The sequence below is a fragment of the Lissotriton vulgaris genome, chromosome 1_1, assembly GCF_964263255.1.
Source record: "Lissotriton vulgaris chromosome 1_1, aLisVul1.2, whole genome shotgun sequence".
In the NCBI taxonomy this organism is placed as follows: domain Eukaryota; kingdom Metazoa; phylum Chordata; class Amphibia; order Caudata; family Salamandridae; genus Lissotriton; species Lissotriton vulgaris.
The window spans coordinates 1918458622-1918483059 of NC_141685.1; the positions used below are offsets into that span (position 1 = coordinate 1918458622).

Sequence of the window (24438 nt, forward strand, 5' to 3'; positions counted from 1 at the left end):
AGACTAAGCCAAAGAAGTCAACGACACAGCCACGGACAGTGGAAGAAGAACTCTTCCATCCAGATCCATCAGAGGAACAGACAAAATTATATATAAACCCTGAGACTGGTAAAGTCACAATCCTACACAGGAAGAAGAGGCCATTGGACAAGGACTCTCACTCCCCCATTCCTCTAAAGAAAAAGGACCTTGGGACTTCTCCCTCTAGACCTTTCATTCCTTTCTATCCCACAATGCCTACTACGCCTTTTGCTCCTTACTCTCCTACGCACTCTGGTTACAATGAGGATGACACAGGGGAAGATCCTCAACATGATTGACTATCCAGAGGATCCTAACCCTCAAAATGAACCATGGGATGATCAGACTGATCCATATGACACGCATCCCATCCCTGACACCACCTCATACCCAACAAAGCCGTCACCTACTGACGACACCATTGTCTTCAACCAGCTAATAGATAGGGCAGCGCAGTGCCACAACGTAGACATGCACAATGACCCTATAGACGAAGACTTTCTATTTGACACATTCCCTACTTCAGAGAAAAATGTCAGAACACTTCCTATGTTGAAAGGGGTATTAAAACACGCGCCATATATATTTAAAGATACAGCCAGGGCACGTGTAATCAATCCCAGGATTGAAAAGAAATATAGAGTGGCCCCTACAGACCCTACTTATATCAGAGGTCAGTTACCATTAGACTCACTAGTAGTGGCTAATGCACGCCAAAAGGCCAACTCACAGACAACAGAAGAAGCTCCACCTCCTGATAAGTCCAAAATACTTGAGGCCTTGGGTAAAAGGGTAGCATCACAAGCTTCCAATTCATGGAGAATTGCAAATACACAAGCTCTACTAGTTCGATACGATAGAGCACACTAGGACCAGCTTGAAAGTTTAATGCAACACCTGCCTGAGCCTTTCAAAGCCCAAGCTAATGACCTCATACAAGAGGGGAAATTTATTACAAACGCCTCCATTAAATGTGTGCTTGACGCAGCTGGCACTGCAGCCAGGTCCATTAACACTAGCGTCTTACTACGCAGACATGCATGGCTACGTATTTCTGGCTTTAAGAACGAGGTGCACTCCGCCATTCTTAACCAACCAGTCAATCAAGACTTCCTTTTCGGCCCTGCAGTCAACACCATTTTAGACAAAAACATAAACTGCAAAATCAATGGGTGCATTGCAGTTTCAACAACACAGAGGTTCCTTTCGACGCTCCTCATACAGAGGAGCTACACGGGGCAATACTTTACAAACCTCGTCTACATACAAAAGCAACACCCAAGGCTCCTTTAACAAGAACTCCAACAGAGGAGGTTATAGGGGCAACAATAATAAGGGAAGAGGACGTGGAGGCAATAACACCAGAGCCTCCACTGCCGCTAAACAGTGACTTCATCACACTACCTCCAGACCATTTAACACCGGTCGGAGGCAGAATTCAACAATTCCTACCAGTCTGGAACGCAATTACCACAGACAGGTGGGTGAGACAAATTATCCAGTATGGTTATTGCCGAGAACTCACTTGTACTCCACCCAACATACCACCTAGGCACCGTCCTATGTCCAAAGAACACATCACCCTGCTACAACAAGAGGTGAAATGCATGCTGGAAAAGAGGGTCATAGAGCCAGTTCCTTTCCAACACCAAGGGACAGGAGTATACTCACTATACTTCCTTATTCCGAAGAATGACTGTTCCCTCAGACCAATATTGGACCTCAGACCCCTAAATCAATACGTACTGTCGGGGCACTTCCACATGATCACACTGCAGCAAGTGCTCCCGTTGCTCCAGCAAGGAGACTTCCTAGCAACATCAGAACTCGAGTATTTTCACAAACCCATCCATCCAGCTCACAGAAAATATCTCAGGTTAACAATAGAAGGTCAACACTACCAATTCAAGGTTCTCCCCTTCGGGATACGCACAGCTCCAAGAGTGTTTACAAAATGCTTAGCGACAAAAGCTGCACATCTCAGGAGGCAACACATCCACGTGTTTCCATACTTAGACGATTGGCTAATACAAGGAAAATTGTACAAACCGTGTCTAAGACGCGTCTCAAACACTTCAGCTGCTACACAACCTAGGTTTTTTAATAAACTACCCAAAATCCCACCTACAACCATACCACACATAACAATATCTGGGAGCTACTATAGATACCTCAGTGGCAAAGGCATATCGAAACTCAGCGAGGATAGCCAGCATGCAGATGCTCATTCGCAAATTTCTGCCATAACACTCTTTGCCAGCTCAAGTCTTCATGCAGCTCATAGGCATGATGGCCTCTTGCATATCATTGTCCCCCATGCCCGACTTCAAATGCGTCCACTGCAAGAGTGGCTTGCAAGACAGTGAAACCAAGCTCAAGGACTACTAAAAGACCTAGTGTTGGTAAACAGTTGCGCTTACAACTCTCTGTAGTGGTAGAACCCACAAAACCTTTCCAAGGGGCGACTGTTCCAAGAGCAAGTTCCACAACTAGTACTAACAGCGGACGCATCACTGACAGGTTGGGGAGCCCACCTCCTTCACTACACAGTACAAGGGCTCTGGACAACCAAACAAAAGAAACTGCATATCAACCAACTGGAGTTGCTAACAATATTCCTAGCCCTGAAAGCATTCCAAAAATACTTGTACAGCAAGACTGTGTTGATCTGGACGGACAACATGACAGCCATGTACTACATCCAGAAACAGGGAGGAACACACTCTCCTCAGCTGTCCCACTTGGCACAGAGCATGTGGAAATTGGCAATTCCAAAAAACATCTTTCTCCTGGCAGAACACCTCCCAGGAAAAGACAATCAAATAGCAGATCTGCTCATCAGACACAGCCAACAACTACACGAATGGGAGATTCACCCCCAAGTTCTCCAGCCATTCTTCTAAAAGTGGGGTCACCCAGAGATAGACCTGTGTGCCACAAAAGAAAACTCAAAATGCCAGTACTTTGCCGCCAGGTTCCCACATCACAGGGCAATGCGATATGGATGAACTGGTCAGGCAGGTTTGCGTACGCTTTTCCCCCAGCACCACTGATTCCGCTGGTGGCACGCAAACTACGGCAACAGTCACTCACAATGATCCTAGTTGCTCCCACATGGGTGAGACAGCCATGGTACACGACGTTCCTGGAGCTTTCAGTAGTTCATCAAAGGCTACGCCTTGCACCCCATCTTCTAACTCAGAACCATGGAGAAATCAGACACCCAGATCCCAATCAGGTGAACCTAGCGATCAGGCTCCTGAAGTCTTTGAATTTGAATACCTTAACTTGCCTCCAGACTGCATGAATATCATTAAGGAGGCAAGGAGACCAACTACTAGAGCATGCTATGCAGCCAAATGGAAGAGATTTGTTATTTACAGCAACAATAACCAAATCAACCCATTAGATGCTTCACTACAGAACATTATATGTTACCTACCTACTGCATCTTCAAAGATGCAACCTAGCATACTCTTCTATAAGACTACACCTCGCTGCTATAGCAGCATATCTCCAAAACAGACAACACCTTTCACTGTTTCGGGTACCAGCAATCCTGGATTTTATGGAGGATCTCAAAAGGGTGATTCCTCAAACACCCACCTTCACCAGTCTGGAACCTAAATGTAGTACTCACCAGACTCATGGGACCTCCTTTCGAACCTCTAAACTCATGCGAATTGCAATTCTTAACGTGGAAGGTGGCATTCTTGATTGCCATTACTTCACTCAGGCGAGTTAGCGAACTACAAGCACTAACAATTCAAGAACCCTTCATGCTAACAGGGTAGTACTTAGAACAAACCCTAAGTTCTTGCCAAAGGTCATCTCCACTTTCCATATTAATCAATCAATAGAACTGCCAGTGTTCTTCCAAAATCCACAGTCGGTAGCGGAAAGAGCCCTACACACACTAGATGTAAAGAGAGCTCTGCTTTATTATGTGGACAGAACTAAATCATTCAGAAAAACAATTATTTGTTGCTTTTTCACCACAACATAAAGAAAATCCCATATCAAAGTCAGGAATAGCCAGATGGATAGTTAAATGCATTCAAATATGCTATCAAAAAGCAAAACGCACGTTAACTGTCCCCCAAGGGCACACTCTACGCGCAAAATGGGGGCATCCATGGCTTTCCTAGGAAATATTCCTCTTGAAGACATATGGACAGCAGCCACATGGACTACTATACACACTTTCACAAAGCACTACTGTGTAGACGTACAAGCAAAGCAGCAAGCTGCGGTAGGCCAGGCTGTCCTCAAAACTCTCTTTCAAACTGCTGCAGCTGGCACAGGTAGCCACCGCTATAGGAGATACTGCTATACAGTCTATGCACAAGATATGAATTCAGCAGCCCACATGCCTCGAACGGAATATGCTACTTACCAGTATGCATCTGTTATTGGCATGTAGGGCTGCTGACATTCATATAAACCGCCCTCCTTCCCGGTGCCTGTTGCAGCTGCAGCATTATCTTTTACATGGCCATCTCTTACTTTACTATCTCCATCTCTGCCACAATGACGAAAAACAATCTGAGGATGGAGAAGATGCCCATGCGCACTGTAGTCCAGGGGAGGAGTCACTTATCTCGTGATACTTCGAAGTCTCTTCCAGGACAAAAAGGTGCAATCATCTGGAGCCAACACTAGGCAGCGATCTATGCACAAGATATGAATGCCAGCAGCCCTACATGCCAAGAACAGATGCATACTGGTAAGTAGCATATTCCTTCAACATTTTTCCTAACTGTCATTGATTTTTGATTTCAGGGATTTGTTTCTTTGTGAAGACCATGAGCAATTGACTCCTTCTAAATTCAAAATGTTGTCTACTTTTCAAAAAAGAGCAGCTTCCAGGATTCACTCATGAGTTTTACAACTATTTTCCCTCACAAATTGCCCAAGCAGGTTTGAACTGCAAATATAGGAAACATTGACTCTCACTTAAAAATTGCTGAATCTGGTGAAAAAATGTGTTTTTTTTTGTTTTTTACAACTCTGCCTTTCTCTGTAAGCTGTGAAGAGGGTGATGTAAACATGGCAAACCTTTTCTTGATTTAATTTTTTGAAGAAAAATAACATACTTTCTGACAAAGAACTTTTTTTTCAAAAAAGGCATTTTTTGAAAAAAATGCTATATTTTGGCAATTGCTTTCTGTTCTTTCAAGGAAAATCCACAAACACCCGAGTCATTTTAGAATATCCTGTATGTGGTAAAAAGGGTACAGATTTGGCCGGTAAGCCTTTTCAGCCAAAACGTTATGGAGGCTTAAATGGGAACTGCACCAAATATCAAAAAAGGGCTCAGACTGGGGAGGAAAAACCTCAAATCGTGAGGGGTTGAATTTAGATTGCATCGTTTTTAAAATAGTAGTGTTTTTGGTTGTGTTTCCAACTATGTTTTTATTAGAATTTTTTTTAAACGAAACGTTATCCTGTTTCTTTTTTACTTCGCCACTTCTAGGAGAGCACTAGGTGTTTGTTGCAAGTAGCCTTCTTATCATAATCTTTAGTAAGTCCTCAATAACTGTAATAGTCAGTGTGGATGTAGTTCTGCATGAATTTTGCTTTGCACATTGAACCTCAATTTAGGAGGAGATTCTTAGTCTCTTAGAAGAAGTGATTAGTTTGAACTTCATAATATTTCCCAGAGAAGATACTGCAAAAACAGTGTGTTCGAGGCATATGAGCTGCAGATCTCACACTGAGCATTAGATCGCCACCTGGTGTTGGGCTCGGATGATTGCATGTTGGTGTCCTCCTTTGGACGATAGTGCGCATGGGCATCGACTCCATCCTTAGATTGTTTTTTTTTCTGTCATGAGGTTTGAATGTAACTTTTCCGCTCCGGTTCGAAATCTACTTTTCCAGTAGTTCGACGCGTAAAAACTTTACCAAACAACTTTCTACATCAAGAACTATTGACTCAACATCATCCCATCTATTTCGGTCGTCGACTCAGGCCGTTGGGCCTATCCATGCCATGAGGCCTACAACTCATGGAAAGGACGCCGTTCACGAGGTGCCCAGAGTGTGGAGCAAAATTTCCACACAGCGACCATAACAAGGTGTGTAATCTGTGCTTATCGCCAGAACACGATGAGTCGAGCTGTACAGCTTGTGCATCATTTCGATCCAAGAAGACCATTCGAGATCGGAGGGCCCGTCGACACGATATGCAGAGATTGGAACTGGTGGATATCTTCAAGGGTCCATGCATCCCAGAAGAAGAGTCCGATGATCTCCAAATTATATCTGAGGCAGACGACTCGCGTTGACCCGAAGGTATGGAGTCATCGATGAGTACTACTGCCCCTGCCCCAGCACCTACACCTAAATCGAAGGCAAAGGTCAAAACTCCGTCTTCCGGGCCCAGTCGCGACTGAAACACTGCTTCGAAAGCCCCGCCATCGAGCCCAGCTCTAAAGAAAATATTAAAGTAGCTCGGGACCGAGCAAACCACACGTGCCGATACAACCAGCTCCCTCAGCAGCGAAACCGGAAGAAGTCCCTGTTCCGAAACACACTCTGAAACAGTCGACTCCTAAAGACAAGACAGCTCCGAAAACAATGTCCAAAACAGCTTCCAGCCCGAAATCAGTAGTGCCAAAACCCACAAAGCCTGCTTCCGATGCTTCCAAGCCCACGAAACAGGCCTCGACTCCAAAGACAAAAAACGTTTGGTACCGAAAACTACGCCAAAGGACTCTATTCCAGCTCCTAAGGCTAAAGACAAGCTACAACGATGCCAGGATCCGAAAAAATTGGCGCCGAAAGAGGCTCCTCAAAAAGAAGAGCTTTTTCAGCCTGATCCTCTACAAAAAAGGATCTACATTGATCCACAAACAGGACATGTCTCTACTATGCCACACAGAAAGAGGAAATTAGATACAGCACCTACACCTCCAGTGCCTGTCAAGAAGAAGGGTTCTGCCACATCACCCATGCACCCTTCTTCTCCTGTACCCTCTCCTTCAACTCCTCTTCCTTCAAACCTTTCACCTCCAAATTCTCCTCCTCATTCTTCACTTCCACATACACCACCTCAGAATGAGGGTGAGTATACCATAGGGGAGGGGGGGAGACCCAGATGAGCCTTTTTCTTAACCAAGTGATACACCAGACTGGGAGTACCCAAACAAACAGGATGTACCAGATATCCCAGATCCACATCCATACCCGTCCAAACCATCTCCTCCAGAAGACAATATAGGTTTTGGACATTTACTTAATAGGGCTGCCATCTAGCATAATGTCACAATGCACTCAGATGAGGCAGAAGATGATGTTTTGCTAGACACTTTTGAACATTCCCAAAAGTCAGTTCAAATACTACCTATGATTAAAGGGGTCATTAAGCATGCCCCAGAAGTGTTTAAAGTTCCTGTACGAGCTAGGATCATAAATCAAATAATAGAGAAAAAGTATAGGCCTGCTCCTGGGGATCCTGCCTACATTAAGGGACAGATACCCTTAGACTCCCTAGTCGTTTCAAACGCTAGAAAACAAGCAAACTCACAGACATCAGGAAAAGCACCACCTCCTGATAAGGAGTCCAAGATAATAGACGCTTCAGGCAAGAGAATAGCTGCCCAAACTAGTAATATATGGAGCATGGCTAACACACAGGCCTTCCTCGCAAGATACGACTGGGCTCACTATGATCAGTTAGAAACACTTTTACAACCTCTACCTGACCAATATAAAGCACAGGCAAATGACCTTATACAGGAAGGGAAGCTAATCTCAAATGCCTCCATCAAATGTGCACTAGATGTAGCAGATACAGCATCTAGAGCATTAAACACTAGTGTCCTACTTAGACGACATACATGGCTACGCATTTCAGGATTTAAGCAGGAAGTGCAAACATCTATCTTAAATCAGCCATTCAACCAACAACAATTGTTTGGTCCAGAGGTAGACTCAGCGCTTGAGAAAATGAAGAAAGACACTGATACAGCCAAATCTATGGGAGCTCTGCAGTCGACCCAAGCAAGAGGCTCCTTTCGTCGCTCCTTTTATAGAGGAGGCTCCAAACAAGCTGGAGTAGACAATTCAACTTTTAAAACCAACACACAAACATCCTTCAATAGAGGATATTTTAGAGGAGGCTATAGGGGCAACAATAACAAGGGAAGAGGTCGAGGAAATAACAATAATCAAACCTCCCCTAACACAAAACAGTGACTTCCTTCTGCTTCCCCAACAGCATTCCACTCCTGTAGGGGGCAGACTAACACAGTTCCTACCTGTCTGGAATTCCATCACAACAGTAAAGTGGGTAAGACAAATGATCCAATATGGCTACTACCTAGAACTTACAGCTACCCCTCCACATATACCACCCAGACAGCGTCCAATGTCTACAGAACATCTAACAACATACACTCAGATCATTTCCATATGATCACTTTACAACAAGTGCTCCCATTGTTGCAACAAGGCGATTTCCTTACTACACTAGATCTCAAGGACGCCTACTTCCACATTCCCATACATCCTTCTCACAGGAAGTATCTAAGGTTTGTGCTAGAAGGCCAACCCTATCAGTTCAAAGTCCTTCCATTCGGAGTCACAACTGCACCAAGAGTGTTTACTAAGTGCCTAGCAGTAGTAGCAGCACACCTCAGAAGACAACACATCCATGACTTCCCATATCTAGACGATTGGCTTATAAAAGCCAAGTCGTTCAATCAGTGTGCCCAACACACATTACAAATGATTCAAACATTGCACAACTTGGGATTCACAATCAACTACACCAAATCACATCTTCAGCCCTCTCATGTACATAAATTCCTTGGGGCTACAATAAACACAGCTACAGCTCTAGCTTATCCCAGTCCATCCAGGATACAGAGCATCCAAGCCTTCGTCACGAAGTTTCAAACACAACACTCTCTCCCAGCCAGAGTGTTCATGCGACTAATAGGCATGATGGCATCATGCATTTTTATTGTTCCATATGCAAGACTGCAAATGCGCCCATTGCAGGAATGTCTAGCACATCAGTGGAACCAGCTCAAGGACAACTTACAGACCTGGTGTTGGTAGAGAGTCGCACATATCGCTCTCTGCAGTGGTGGAACACCAAAAACTTGTCCAGAGGGCGGCAGTTCCTCGAGCCAGTTCCACAAATAGTACTTACAACAGATGCATCCCTAACAGGTTGGGGAGCCCATCTTATGCACCATACAACTCAAGGCAAATGGACCACTCAACAAAAAATGCTCCACATCAATCACCTAGAGCTGCTAGTAATATTCCTAGCACACAAGTCAAAGTACATGTACAGAACAAGACTGTCTTAATCTTGACGGACAACATGACAGCCATGTACTATACTCAAAAACGGGGGGGGGGACACTCTCTGCAACTGCCCCAGCTTGCACAGAACATTTGGAGATGGGCCATTCCACACAAGATATATCTGCTAGCAGAACACCTTCCAGGTGTTCACAATCAGATATCAGATCTGTTAAATCAGCAGACACAACAGATTCACGAATGGTAGCTACATCAGAAAGTTCTTCTACCATTTTTTCACAAGTGGGGTCATCCAGACATAGATCTGTTCGCCACACACGAAAACACAAAATGCCCAACCTTCGCCGCCAGGTTTCCTCACCCGTTGTCCAAGGGCAATGCGATATGGATGCTGGTCAGGCAGATTTGCGGACGCTTTTCCGCCACCCCCATAATACCACTAGTGGTACGCAAGATAAGACAACAGTCTCTCAAGATAATCCTAGTAGCTCCCACATGGGCACGACAACCGTGGTTCACAACTCTGCTAGAACTCTAAATAGTTCCACACCAAAAACTGTGTCTAACACCATCCATGCTAACGCAGAACTATGGAGACATCAGACATCCAGATCCAAATAAACTGAATCTAGCGATCTGGCTCCTGAAGTCTTAGTTTGGTTACCCTAACCTACCACCAGACTGTATGAATATCATTAAGGAAGCCAGAAGACCTACTACTAGAGCCTGCTATGCAGCAAAATGGAAAAGATTTGCTATTTACTGTAATTATAATCAAATTGATCCACTGGATGCTTCTATCCAAAATATTATTTGCTACCTTCTACACTTACAAAGATGTAGTCTAGCATATTCATTTATAAGGCTTCCTCTTGCAGCCATTGATACACACCTACAAAATAGACAACATCTGTCATTTTTAAGGTACCTGCGATTAAAGCATTTATGGAAGGATTGAAAAGAATCATTCCTCCTAGGTTACCACCCTCTCCAGTGTGGAACCTAAACATTGTTCTTGCTAGGTTCATGGGACCCCCTTTTGAACCTTTACACAAATGCGAACTGCAAATCCTCACATGGAAAACAGATTTCCTTATTGCTATTACCTCTCTCAGGAGGGTAGGTGAAATTCAGGCTTTCACTATACAAGAACCATTTTTACAACTACACCGTAACAAAGTGGTTCCAAGAACAAATCCAAAATTCCTTCCTAAAGTCATTACTCCTTTTCATCTAAACCGGTAGAGTTGCCAATGTTCTTTCAAAACCCAGACTCTGTAGCAGAAAGAGCTCTACACACCCTAGACGTAAAAAGAGCCCTCCTATATTACATTGATAGGAGTAAAACATTTTGAAAAACAAAACAATTGTTTGAAGCTTTCTCACCACCACATAAAGGCAACCCCATCTCTAAAGCTGGAATTGCTAGGTGGATTGTAAAATGCATAAAAAAAGCAAAAACGTACATTGACAATTCCTCCTAGAGCACACTCCACACTCAAATTAGGAGCCTATATGGCCTTCTTAGGGAATGTTAGAACCGGCTGTCTCTAGTTGGCAGAGGTATGCACTTCTGACAAATAGGGACACTCCTTTTCTAGTCAGGGCAAGGGGATCACACCCTTCGATAACCCCTGCTCACCCCCTTGGTAGCTTGGCAGCGCAGACAGGCTTATCTCAGAGGCTGTGTGTTAAGCAATTATGACCACATACAGTAATAAAGTGAATACACTACAAATGGACACGACACAGTATCATTATAAAAATAAGTATTTTTATATAAGGCTTAGCACAAGACCAAATAACGACAAAAATGTACACAATCGTAATAAATATTCTGGGAAGGAAAAAGGGATAGTTCAAAGGTAGGTTCTTCTTTAGTACAAAAGTCTTTAGTATCAAAGCAAATCTTCTTCTTGGCAATACAGTTCTTAGCAACAGGGTAACCCACACGGGGGCTACACGACGTCGAGGCAAAGTTAATCCAAAGGTTCGGCGTCGACCGCGAGGAGCGCTACGTCGAGCCCGGAGTCACACGGACCCCCAACAACACAGTACCTTTGGAAAATGAAGCACACGATGATCAGCGGCGTCGAGCAATACGGCGTCGCATCTTCGGTGTCGATCAGGCCTCAGCAGGCGTCGTCGTCGATGATGCGGTTGCACAGAGTGAGCAGCGCTCACGACGTCGAGAGGGCACGCAGTTGATGCGATCAGCAGCGGTGCGGACACAAGGTCCCTTGGAGCTGGAGCCGTACTCCCACTCACTGGCGTTGCTGCTGGCGTCGGTCGGGCCCGGCGGCCGGTCGTCGAGGAAGCGGGACACTGGGGCCGTTACCCACTATGTCGAGCTGGATTCGGCCAAGTCCGTCGGCGTCGAGGTTGCCGGCTCTTTCAGAGGTGCTGGATTCACAGTTCCAGCAAATAGCACTTTAAGCAGATGAAGTCCTTTAGCCCTGTGACTTCAGCAGGAGACTGGCACTCTTCCAGTCCTTGGAGATTTTCTTAGCAAGTGTGAGAGTACACACACAGTTCCTCTCTCCTGGTTCCTTGGCAAAAATAAAGAAGCACTGCAGGATTCCCCCCAGCAAACAGCACACTGGCAGAAGGGGTAGGCAAGTCCTTAGATCAGCAGGCCTCTTGTCCTTGGTTACAGGGTTCCTTGTCAGAAGTGATCTAAATTCTTGGTTCAGGGGTCCTTCTCTTATACCCCTTTTCGGCTTTGATCCCTTTGTCCATGCCGGGGAGTTTCCCAACATCCTGGGTCTGTTGTGGGTGGAGCCAGGCGGAAGCACCTGGCCTATTCATTGCGCAGGGCTGGGTCCTCAGACGCCCAGCAGGAGGTGGAGCCAGCATTGACACTGGCAGGAGCAGAGCTATCGGCCTCCTGGCAGGAGGTGGGGCTAGGATCGTCCATGGCAGGCACAGAGCCATCAGCCGCTTGGCAGGAGGTGGAGCCAGCATTGTATCAGGCAGGGCCGGCTATCAGCAACTACTCCCCCCCCCTACTCTCAACGCAAATGTCCCACTCATCCCACACTGACTCATCCAGACCTCTTGGAGCCACCCAGCTCCTGTCACACACACGCAAGACCAGCAGAAACCAGATATGGTTAGACAAGAAAATAGACACTTTCTAAAAGTGCTATTTTCGAACCCAGAGTCCATAAACCATCCACACCATCGGATGCGTAATTAAACCCCGAGTTCAGGGATACCAAACTCGACATTGCACCATGCTCCCCGAGCCAGCTAGGATCATAGCATTAATAATCCCGGCGGCCCATTCTAACTAATGGAGAGCAGGCTACCTCGCAATAGTGAAGAACGAAGATGGCTGTAATTCACTATTAGGACATGCCAACTTGGTCAGGCGTGTCCTACCTTATACTTACAATGCACCCTGCCCGTGGGCCTACCATAGGGGTGACTAACATGAAGTCAAGGGAAGGTTTGAGGGGCTGGCAAGTAGGTATACTTGCGCAGCCTGCGTGACAGCACTAGGCTGTACGTGGGTCTCGCAATGACCGACCCGTAGACATTCTTTTACGAGGCCGCTCTTTGTGGGTGGCACAACACGTGCTGCAAGCCCACGAGCGGCATTTGTATTTACAAGCCCCGGCACTCCTGGTGCACTAGACAAGGGACTGACAGTAAACCAAATAAGCCAAACATGGATACACTAGATACCACAATTTACCATAGGGAGCACTTGAGCCGTGGCACTGATCAGCAGTGGCACAGCGCCCAAAGCATATACCAGCAAAACATCGAAAAACAGTGGAGGCAAACAGAAAAAATGGAGGAGAGACTCAAGCCAATGATGTCAGGTCTAACAGGGAACATTCCTCTAGAAGACCTATGTAAAGCAGCAACATGGTCTACAATACATACCTTTACTAAACACTATTGTGTTGATGTGCAAGCAAAGCAGCAAGCTGCAGTAGTCCAAGCTGTCCTCAAAACTCTCTTTCAAAGTACTGCAACAGATACAGGCGACCACCGCTAGGGGAAACACTGCTGTATATTCAATACTCGGTGTGAGATCTGCAGCTCATATGCCTCGAACGGTAAATGCTACTTACCAGTATGCTCTGTTCTTGGCATGTAGAGCTGCAGATTCTAACACACCCACCCGCCTCCCCAGGACCTGTATCTGTTCCAGTTCTATCTTAATTAGATATATACACATGGACATCCCTTTTTTTCTATCTCTACTAACTCCATCATTTCCCATCATGGCGAAAAACAATCTAAGGATGGAGTCAAAGCCCATGCGCACTATCTCACCCATCTCGTGACTACAAAGACTTCTTCCAAGACGACAGCAACATGCAATCATCCGAGCCCAACACCAGGTGGCGATCTAATGCTCAGTGTGAGAATCTGCAGCTCTACCAGCCAAGAACAGATGCATACTGGTAAGTAGAATTTACCTTTTTAGATTGATCACCAGATATCTTACTTCTTTGTTGAGGTCCTTCAATGTATTCTTTATGCAGATGGTCAATGCAGTAAGTACATTTTTACTACTTTTGTTATGTTTGGTATAATTGCTCATTTGTAGGCTGTTTGACTGAATCAGATCCTTTTGGATTGAGATCGATAGGAGCACAAGACCCCAGGTTGATGGGGATAAAGGGGAGATTGGCATTTCGAATGCGGAACGTGTAGGGATTGTGTTATAAAATTGGGAAAGGTCAGTAGGTGCTTCATTATATGTTGCAGCAAGATTAAGGGTTCTCAGAGGAGTGATACGGTGGGTAGTCTGGGGCTCAATGTCTTCAAGCAGGATGACTGGTAAATAGGGTATCTCTTCAGGCACTTGTGTTTGCAGATCTTTAGTGGACCTGATAGTTCATGGGTAATTCTTATGGATTTGAGCTAATGTTTCGAGGCAAATAGTACCCTTGGACTCTTCTGATCAGAAGGAGATTTTTGTCAATTTTGGAGGTCCTCAGTTAAGGGGTAAACAGCTTTTTTTCACCTAGTTAGCAATTTCCAGCCAGGTACGCTCAAAGTAGCGCAGCATTAGTTCTGGACAGCTTGAGCTGCATATCTAGTTGTCTCCTCACATCTGTGAGTTCCTCTTCCCTGTGGTGGCACAATTTACGAAGAAATACAATACTATGCCAGCCGTTGTACACAGAAGTGTTGACACCTTCATTCAGGTATCTTCAAGCTGCTACTTCTAATCAATTCTTCTGGTCCTGCCATTTGAAATCTTCTGCGACTGAGAAATAAGCATAATATCTACACTTTTAACTGGAAAGAAGATACATTAATTTTTCTTTCTTTTGTTGATTTCAGATGCTAGGCCTAAAATGTTCTCTTGGGAAATGTCTTAGCTGAGTAGCGTAGGGTGTTTCTTTTCCATTTAAGTCTGTATTCCGGTTATAAATTGTTTTCCGTTGCTGTTGAGAATATGCTGATGCTCGTTATTGAACTTCACAGTTGTGCAATTGAGAATGGCCATCTGAATACAATACAGGGCTTGATTTATAAGTATTTTAAACTTTTCCTACTGTGAAGAGGACATTTGGTGCCAGATTCTTATCATGGAATAGTTTAGTTTTTGACATTTCATTTTTTTCTGTTTTTGAGCTCTCACCAGTAGCCCAACCTATGTTCTTTAATTACTCTATTTATTTGGTAATGATTGTTCATTGGGGAAACCAAGCTAGAACAGGTATTCAACTGTGGAGATTAGCTGGTGAATTTGTAATTATTCTGAAATAAAATTACTTCCATAAGGATTTGGTCATAAACCAATTTAATTTGATTTACTGAAGATTTGTTTTCTACGTGCTACTTACATAACACTTTAGGCCAGCAATGTTGAAGGAGGTGTGAGGTATAGAAATATTGCTAAACTGTGTCATATTAGAAATATAGCAGTAAATACAAGATTTTCTGTTGTGCACTTCTATCTGGAGATTTCTCACTTCTTAAATCTATCCTGAAGCCAGACTTGATCTGGAAACATTTGCAGTGTCTTTTTTTACTGTCTTGGTAGCTGGAGCCACAACTCAGTTTTAGGACTGTAATCTCCCAGGATATAACGTCTGAGTCATCCAAAACAGCACACAAATATCAGTTCTTTTTTTCCGCATCCGTCTGAGGGGGTCCAAAGCTGCTCTTCTGGAAATGTATTTCAATAAATTATATATTGCAAAATGCCCACCTCCTAAAGTTGGCAGGATTTAAGCAGTACTACACTTATGGTAACTCTTGGACCCCATGACATCTGTTTTCGGTGACTGAGCACCAAGCATGTCTCCAAGTGTTGCAAACAATGCAACGGCATAAACACCAAGTCTGTTGAAGAGAGGAGGCTTCATTTTTGGGGTTCATGCCCTGGGATGATCTCAGAGGTAAGGAGCCCGCTCCAAATTTCGTGTCTTGTCTCACTCCAGCTTACCTTCTGCCAGATCCTTGGAGTGGGCCTCCTCCAGAGGGAGTGGAAGGTTTTTTGAGAGTGCTCGAGTTGTATAAGAGCAAACCCTTATCTTCCAGATGCTGATCACATTTCAGTGTCCCGTCTGGTCATCCACAGTTCCATTTCCGAGCTCTGGCCTCATCTTACACAGTGCCATACACTAGCTCTGGCCTCAGCATTGACTTAAGTGCTGGATTTGCTAGAGGTGCTGGCACTGAATTCAGCCATAGATCTGAAATGGAGCCTTCCAATGTGCTTTTAGCCATCCCAGAACATGGCAATGACACTGCAGATCGCAGCCTACACCCAAGCCATGCAGATCTTGACTCGAAGGAACTCTAAAGTGGTTCACTCTGATGCATCTCACGACCCCAAGGAGTCTTTGGTCCTTTGATTGGAAGTCAGCAGTTGGCGGCAGGAGGCCTTGCCAGCTGCCATGCCATTGGCACCCGCCCTGTCTTTAAATCTGTTGCACGCTCTAAAAATTTCAGACGACTAAGGCCATCCTGGTCAAATTCAGACATAGAGTACAACGGTTTTTGGTGGAGGCCTCAATTAGACATTTGCTCCGCAATGAATATTTTGGCAGGCTTGGGGAGCTCTTTGTTTTGGATTCTGGTTATATTCAGATACATAGTGTCTGTCATCCTGTCACAAGGACAAGAATTGCAGTAAGTCGGGACAGAGTCTTCCCCCACCAGCAAAGATACAGTGGACTCGGTGTCATGATACAGATTGCCATCTCCTGTCATGCTTGATTGTGCTCCACTAGATTATTTTGTGATATCCCAGTGAATCGTAATGGTTGCACTCCACTGGGTTCTTGGGTGATGTCCAAGCAAACCGTACGGATATCCCCTTCAGGGCTCACTTTTGTGGTGAGAAGGCCTACTCCGTCGTTTCAGGCAGGATGCTCTTCTTGCTGCCCAGACAGTCTTGCACCTTCTGGTTATTCTTACCCCCAGCATTTTGCTGGTGACTTATGCACAATGGTGCATTCATCTGCCCCAGTTGTGAGGGTGCGATTTTCCTGGGTTAGTCTCAGGATATCTATTGGTGCCTGGTGGTGGACCACCTCACATGCAGGAAAGTGTTTTGCCCTGTGTCAGCGATAGTCATGGTGATGACTTATGCTTCTTCCTTTTGAGTTGGGCAGTCATCGATTTAATGTCCTTTCTTCTCTCTCAGTTAAGTCTCATGACAACCTTCTAGAACTTTGTTGGATTCGCCTTGCCTTTAAGATGTTCCTGCGTTCCTTTTTTCATCTAGTCAGTTCAGGTCCAAACACACACAGCACTACTGTATGTATGTATAGGCATTTATATAGCGCACTACTTACCCGGAGGGTCCCAAGGCGCTTCGACCGCTGCGAAACCCTTCCTGGCTTCCCTGAGAGATGGTCCCTTAATGGGTGTCTCCAGGGTGAGACAAGGCATCCCCGGCGGTCTGGTGGGGCCGTTAGTGAAGATGAGGCAAGCTAATGCCCAGAGTTGCCGAGTGTGATCGCTGATCAGAGTGGGCACCGAGGCGAGAGAATTATCGAGTCCGCTGACCCTGGTCCAGAAACCTGCCGCGCCGGGAATCGAACCCTGGTCCCGGGCCGTCCTCTGCTCTCGGGTCTGCCGCCTCGAACCAGTGAGCCACACCACTTCTCCGATGTGGTATGCCAACAAACAGGAAAGCTAGAGCTCATGTCTCTGTGTCTGGAGGCTCTGAGGCTTTGATCTTGGGCTCAGGCTCACAAAGACTGGCTTATCGTCACTCCCTGGCATCATCTCTGAATATGCAGGTCAACGATTTCCGTATGGACCACCTTCACCCAGAGGTGTTCCAGCCCGTCTTTTCACATGTTTGAAGACTGCAGGGGTGGCTACTTTGCCAGATCTGCGTTCCAGGACTTATTGGGTTGATCATCTCTTCAGGCTACCCACCCTGACAATACAACTTCAAATGGTGAGGAATCTGTAAGTAGAAGTATCCATACGAAGAATAAGTGCACTTAACTTTGTCAACCATCTTTCTGGTGGATATTACATCTCGCTGCTTATTCCTTGTCAATCCCCCTTGCCTCCTGTTTCTGAGTGCTAGTTCCAACAGTTCACAACAAAGCGCTTCAATATATCAAGTAACAAATAATAGTGACTCTTTTTTTGCTCCTCTGCAACATAGTTATTCTTCTGTGAGAGTTGCCCTTTCAGAACCATATCAACTACTTTTCCCCTTTATGTGACCTATTAAGAAGACACCTTGGGTCCGAGATCCCATGATCATTATCAAGTGGCAAATGAACTGTTTGGCAGCTATGAGGAAAAAAACAGTCTAGAAAAACCACTAGAGGTAAAATAATGCACAGGATGTGACATAACTGTGTCCACTACAAAATTGCTGTTACAGGTAAGCAATTAGTTTCATTCCGGGTATAGTTCTCTTACTTGTTAACCAGGTAATAGCTGGCATTAACAATGATTTTGCTGACTCTGAAAAGTAGATGTTTATCTCAACTGATTTTCCGGAGTTATTGCTTAATGGTGATTGTGTGAGTAGCCCATTTAAACTTGGGTACCTTACAATTTGGTTGATTGGGATCCCTTTCTACATATGCTCTTCCTAAACATTCTTCTTTGCTTTTGCAGTATTTCGTTCGTATTTCGTAGTGTGAAAATAATTTATATGCTGTGCTCCATTATTCTAAAACGTTATTATTAAAACTATATATTTTTTCCTTTTAGCCATGGATGTATAAGAAACATTATAGACTTCTTTGAATTCAAATGCTGTGGTCTCTTTCGCCCTGTTATTGTGGACTGGACAAGGCAATATACGATAGAATACGACCAAACTACGGGATCAGGATACCAACTGGTGTAGCCTCAGTCCTCGTGGGATCTTATCATACCTAAGTGGTGCCTGAACGTTTCTCTACTCAATCCGCGCCCCTTAAACTGTAGCATGCTATTTGTGGGGCCAACTAGGAATCTGGCGATACCTTCTCTTTGTCAGGATTTTATTAATGAAAGAAAACCTGGCCAGAACCATCTGCCAACACTGATAAAGGAGGAGGAAGATAAAGATGGGATTTTAAACGTTCTTAATAAGGAGGCTATTTGGAACACGTTTGACAAAAATGGTGTACATCGTTTATTATTTTTTTTATTTAACACCTTTCTCATGAAATATGACTTTTCAGTATTGACATTCTAAGGTCACACTGCAGTAAGTGGGGGAGAAACGACTCCAGTTCCTGATTGAATAGCCCTACCGGAATGACAACCTACCCCCCGGAAGTGAACTCTGAAACTTGAGCCAGACACGGCGGCGTCATTTCATTCCTGTAATGTGATCATATACCAGGGCACCTTGGTGTTGTGAGTGTGTGTAAAAATGTGCTTCGGAATTAAGCAGTACAGTGCTAAAAGATCATGTGGTTTTGTTGGGCGTCTTTAGTTATCCGTTAAGTTGGTGAAGCAGGCCTCACAAGGAGAGCCCTTGACAAACACATGTGCGGCCTACGTTTTATAGCGATCACCTGTCAACGCCATATGTTCTGTCAATGCTATAACACACGTGTTACGAGATTGTATTCTGAAAGTAACCCGTTGCATGGCCATGAAGCTCCTTGCAGCTATTGAACCTTGCTTAAATATGTCTTCATTTCATATCACTACAACACGTTGGGTTTGCAGTTCTAAAGTCCTCGGGTACATTTTTGTCATGGAGGTGATAGTTTCACTTTTTATTTTAATAATTAAATCTTTTATCACTCAATGGTTCCTGCGGAATTGTCATCCTCGTGGAGAAATTAATTTAATCTCCTCCCTCATTGATCAGTGCCTTCTGATTGATGTGTGAGAGATGAAATGGTTACTTGCCATAGCAATGATTTGTTTTCAGTGCCTATTTTTATTCTTCTTTTGCTCTTAAGTCATTTAGATGAATCCTGTTTGAAATTGATTGGTATGAAATGCATTTGTTATCCATGTCACGCTCTTATATCTGTTTATACACATTGTATGTGCAGTCGACAAGTCAGGCACATAGCCAAAGTCCCCCTTAGGGCGCAGTAAAAATGTTACCTTGCACATTCTGCTGGCACATTTAGTGTTGTTTACTCCGGATTGTGCGGAAGGAATACAGATGCTCTTAGAGTTTCACAACACCTTGTCATGTAAATACCAACCTTTTGACTAGGTTTACTTTTTTTTTAATATGGTCACCTAAATAACCCGCACAGTTATGCCAAGTGTCACTTGACCCGTTTCTTGTACATATATTGAAAAGGATTATGATTAACATTTTGTTTTTAAAAATCAACTTCATGTTATTTGTTACACTTTTAAATATGATTGAAAGTACAACATAGCTGTCCATATTTAGGAAAATAGGCACCATTCTCTGGTGCGTTTGGTCCGTAGCCATGCCTTGTGAAAACCTACATTGTCTGCATGTTTCAAATGCAGATGTCCTTGTAATACAGTCTGTTAAATCGGAGAGCTCTATATACAGGAAGGCAATGGACCCTTTGCTCGCTGCTGAAGAAGAGTGTATCCTCCCTGATTGCTTATCGCTCTGATTTTGCCGCTTTTTCCACTACCTGCATTTTTTTGCAGCTAAAGCAGGCAATAGCTGTAGGAATAATGTGGAAAAATGGTTACAATGTCAAGTAAGATTATATGCAAAGTGGCAGCATTCAGCTTCTACAAATTCTCTGGTTGAATCTGTGCTATAGAAGTTTGCTTGGAATTACATTTCCATAGGTAGAGCCAAAGATATGCGATGTGAACGAGTAGTTTCAATAACATAGACAAGGAAGCTTAATCCTTAATGCGGTTTCATATCAATCAAAGACGTGTGGCCATTGTCACTCGTATCAACAGCCCAAGAATTAATCACTGGAATCGAATTATATTTTGTTCACATTTGTATCAAATGTATCTGGCTGGAATGGGGACCCTAATTTAGGATGTCTGGCGAGGAAGCTGTGTTCATCGGTTAGGTAAAGAAAGTACTTTATCATTTGTTGAAACTACAAATGCCGAAATGGCAGGTCTAAATATTTAGAACGTGCATTCCAGTGGGGTTTTTGGTTAATGGATGCGTTGCACTGATAATACTTTTTTCACTTTCTTATACACATTTGCTCAATTATTTACTGCTCCTGAATATTGTTTACAGAGCCACTGAGATACGGATTATTCCTGTAATGCTGTAGAAATGGTAGTGATTCGAGAAATCCTATTGGGAAATCTCCTGAGAGCTGGTCTGGAGACCACTGTAAAGAATGTGTATCTGTATATAAATAATTTATCAAATCTGTTTGTCTATGTGGATGTATGTGTTAGTGTATACAAAGCTGCTTATTTAATTTTTATTCACTCTAAAAGTGTAGGAGATAACAAGTGGACTTCAAGTGATGCTCAATATGCTGTCATTAGGCATTATACCCAATACGGTCACTGCATGTTTATGCTTGGCATAATAGCATTCCCTGTAATGTTTTGAATTGCAGGCATTTAAGCAACCTAGTGGTATTGCCGCCCCTTGCCTTAGGAAGAGGAGCAGTGAAGCTGTAAATATTTGATGTTCAGTATTTGCAAGTAGAGATTTATTTCCTTATTCCTTTGATGGCACAATAAATGAATTGTTTGCAGTATCACACCCCAAGACTTACAGAAATGCATAATTAGTGTAAACAAATACCACCGTCAAGCATCACCTTTGTTTTCCATAGTTATTGTCTCCGTGGGGATCGAGGGGTGAAGACAGGCTACAAAAGATGTCACTCCTTCACAAACTGTTTATTAGCATAATAGATGAAATGCTGATACTTAAGTCAAAATTGTCTCACCTGCTTGTATTTTTTCGTTTATCAGTGTTCAAAACAAAAGCATGCAACATTGATCTCAAAGTCCTTTATTTTAACACTCTGCAAATTGTTTTATAGCATTACTCTCAATATTTATTATTTTCCATTACCTTTTGCAGTCAGGTAATGAAAATAAACCTGTGCAAATCTTATGGAGTTGGTTGTGGTTTCCATTACGTTTCTGCAAACAGTTGTACTTGCTCCTGAATATAAATTAAAATTGACTGCCTCTATCTAAAGCAATGTTTATTCTGAGTTTTTGAAATTGAAACGTGAACTGTGTGAGCATAATGTAAAAATCAAGTAGAAAATACGAAGATATTTTCTGATAGACCAAGGTAATTTTCTGGCTTATAAATATTTGAATCTCTATACAAAATATAGAGGCCTGTAAAGCGAATTCATTGTGAAACCTTTACACTTTGGTAAATTGTACAAATTCTTTATATTTAATGATCAAATAATGTGATCGCTGTAACTAAATGTATCACTTAAAATTTGGATTGTAGTGGGCCAAACGTTTAGGAAACAATAATGTGCTCACTTTACTTCAAGAAATTGTATAACTTTCAAGTAATCCACCCACTTTTAGATTATTGACATATTGTAATATGTCCCCTTAACAGTCAGTAACTAAATAGACTATTTTCAGTTTACATGCCAAAGATACACCGAGATGTACTGTTGCTGCCAGCTGTGATGTAGGCCTTGGCAGACTGCGTATCTGATGGTCCCTTACTTTTCCCACGCTACCTGATGTATACACTGGAGAACATTATCCATTGTATAGGAAAGATGTGTTTCTAATCCTTCACATCCTGGCTCCTCTTAAAGTTTTGAAATTTAAATGTGTGTGTGTACCTGTCCACAGAGCATGTCACTTACTAAACTTTTAGTTGTATTTGGGAACAAGGCATGACTGTTCCTATTGTAAGATCAGTAACTCTCTCACAGACAAGGCACTGGATCAATGTGAAAGAAGGTTCCATAGATATAATTAATGTTGGAAAATTCTGCTGCAAGAGTAAAGACCAATTAATCTGCAGCAGAGGTTGCATGTCTAGTTCCCTCAATCGTGAGCCTCTTTCAGTTTCCAAGAATTTTTCTTTCTTTCACCCCTTCCCCCAAGTACCTGCAGTTTTCTCCAATTGGGAAAAGAGAAACAAAACATATAGGCTCTGGAGCAAATGCAAGAGCCTTAACATCTCTATGCTGTTGTGTTGTCCATAGATTGTCACTGCATTCTCGGTCCAGGAAACTACTGAATTAAGGGAAAGCCTTATTCCCCTAGAATTTTGTTAATCCTACCAATGCAGGGATTCAACAGAGCCATGCCCTCTCTCAAAATGACTGCAGGTAGGTGTTGGAGTTTTCTGATGAGTCTTCTGATGAAAGTACACCAAGCCTCTCTCCATCACCTCACAATTGAAAGATGATTTATCTTTAAAGTTAGGACTTTATCCCTTCCCATTCCAAACTAATTTGTGTGCCCATTTGTGGAACTCTTCAGGCTGTAGAACCCATGAAAAACATGTTTGCTGCGGTTGTATTTGAGACCCCAATAAGATTGGATTATAGCAATACAATAATGATGAGAAGCTGATTTATACGGAGACTTTTACATAACTAAAACATGAACCTGTTATTGGGGAGGGCGGAACTCATGGAGTTTCACACAGGAATTCCACGGAGTTACATAAAACCTCTGTGATCTGGTGGAATTCGGCATGCCACACTGCTGGCTTTGATTTTTATTGCCAGAAGCTGGTGCCATACTGTAAAATCCATGTGAGTGGCACCACGCGGCTCACCAGACAGCACTGATTGTTTCTGCCGCTCAAGTAGATTTTCTATTCGAGCTGCAGCTTTCTCAACACGCACAGTCGCGACTTCCCAAAAACGCCTATGTTGAGAAATCCCACTAGGAGGCTTTCTAGTTCCTGAAAATCCCGCTAGGGGACGCAAATTCTCGCTTGCCAACTTAACTTAGTGCGCAAGAAAAAACTCCTCTACCTGGCGGTTGACAGACTTTTGTCAGAACGTGGAGTGGGCTAAACTCTGCCGGCTGTGCAGGATTTTCCAACCAGCTCTACCTATTGTACATGTGTGGAGAAAATTTGAAAGATAATATAGCCTAGGCTATACCGGCCATTAAAGGCCTGTGCTGAAGGCGAGGACCTTTAACAATGGAGTGGGACTTTAATGGCCGGTATATCCCAGCTACGTAGAGCTATAAGGCTATTAGAACATTCTGCCACTAGAAGGCAGAATGTTTTGACAAATAAAACAAAGGCCTCTCAGAGCCCGAGGGGATTTAAATCCCCGGGCTCCGAGAGGCCTTTATTCGCAGCTGCAGCTGTGAATGTAAAAAAAAATTGAATGTTGCACTGCGGGCTTCTACCGGTCTGTGGAAGTGCGGAGCACTCCATTGTCTGCAATGGATTGCTCAACATTCTAATGTTCTAATTTGAAGTATGTATCTGGCAGGTAGGAGGGTTTAAACTCCGTGGAGCACAGCACCCGCCGAGCTCAACAACTGGCTTAGGAACTAGAAAGCTGTTTAACTCCTAATTAAATCCACAAACTTGTTTATCCTTAAAACTTTATAAGGGAATTACCTTGGCGGATTTTTTTTTTGATTGCGAGTTGAAACATATATCTTGATTAGACCTTTGTACTCCATCACAACACCCTCTTCTCCCGACTCCAAAACCTAAGATTTTGTGGCAGATATGATTATCAGTAATAATAACCCTCCATGCTTTGCATTGTAACATAAAACTGTTACTCAAAATTCTTCTTATCATGTAAAGTTCGCACGTACCTAGCTGTT

At 43.5% G+C, this 24438-nt stretch overlaps 1 protein-coding gene across 1 annotated transcript in view; it reads left to right on the forward strand.

Annotated features, from left to right (window-relative positions):
- Window positions 1-21844, forward strand: part of ZDHHC17 (zDHHC palmitoyltransferase 17) — a 520726-nt gene extending 498882 nt beyond the window's left edge. Inside the window, exon 17 of the mRNA XM_086919563.1 lies at window positions 18472-21844. Coding sequence (XP_086775689.1) covers window positions 18472-18610 — 139 coding nt within the window. The 3' untranslated portion in view covers window positions 18611-21844. The remainder of the gene's footprint in view (window positions 1-18471) is intronic.
- The last annotated feature ends 2594 nt before the right edge of the window (window positions 21845-24438 follow it).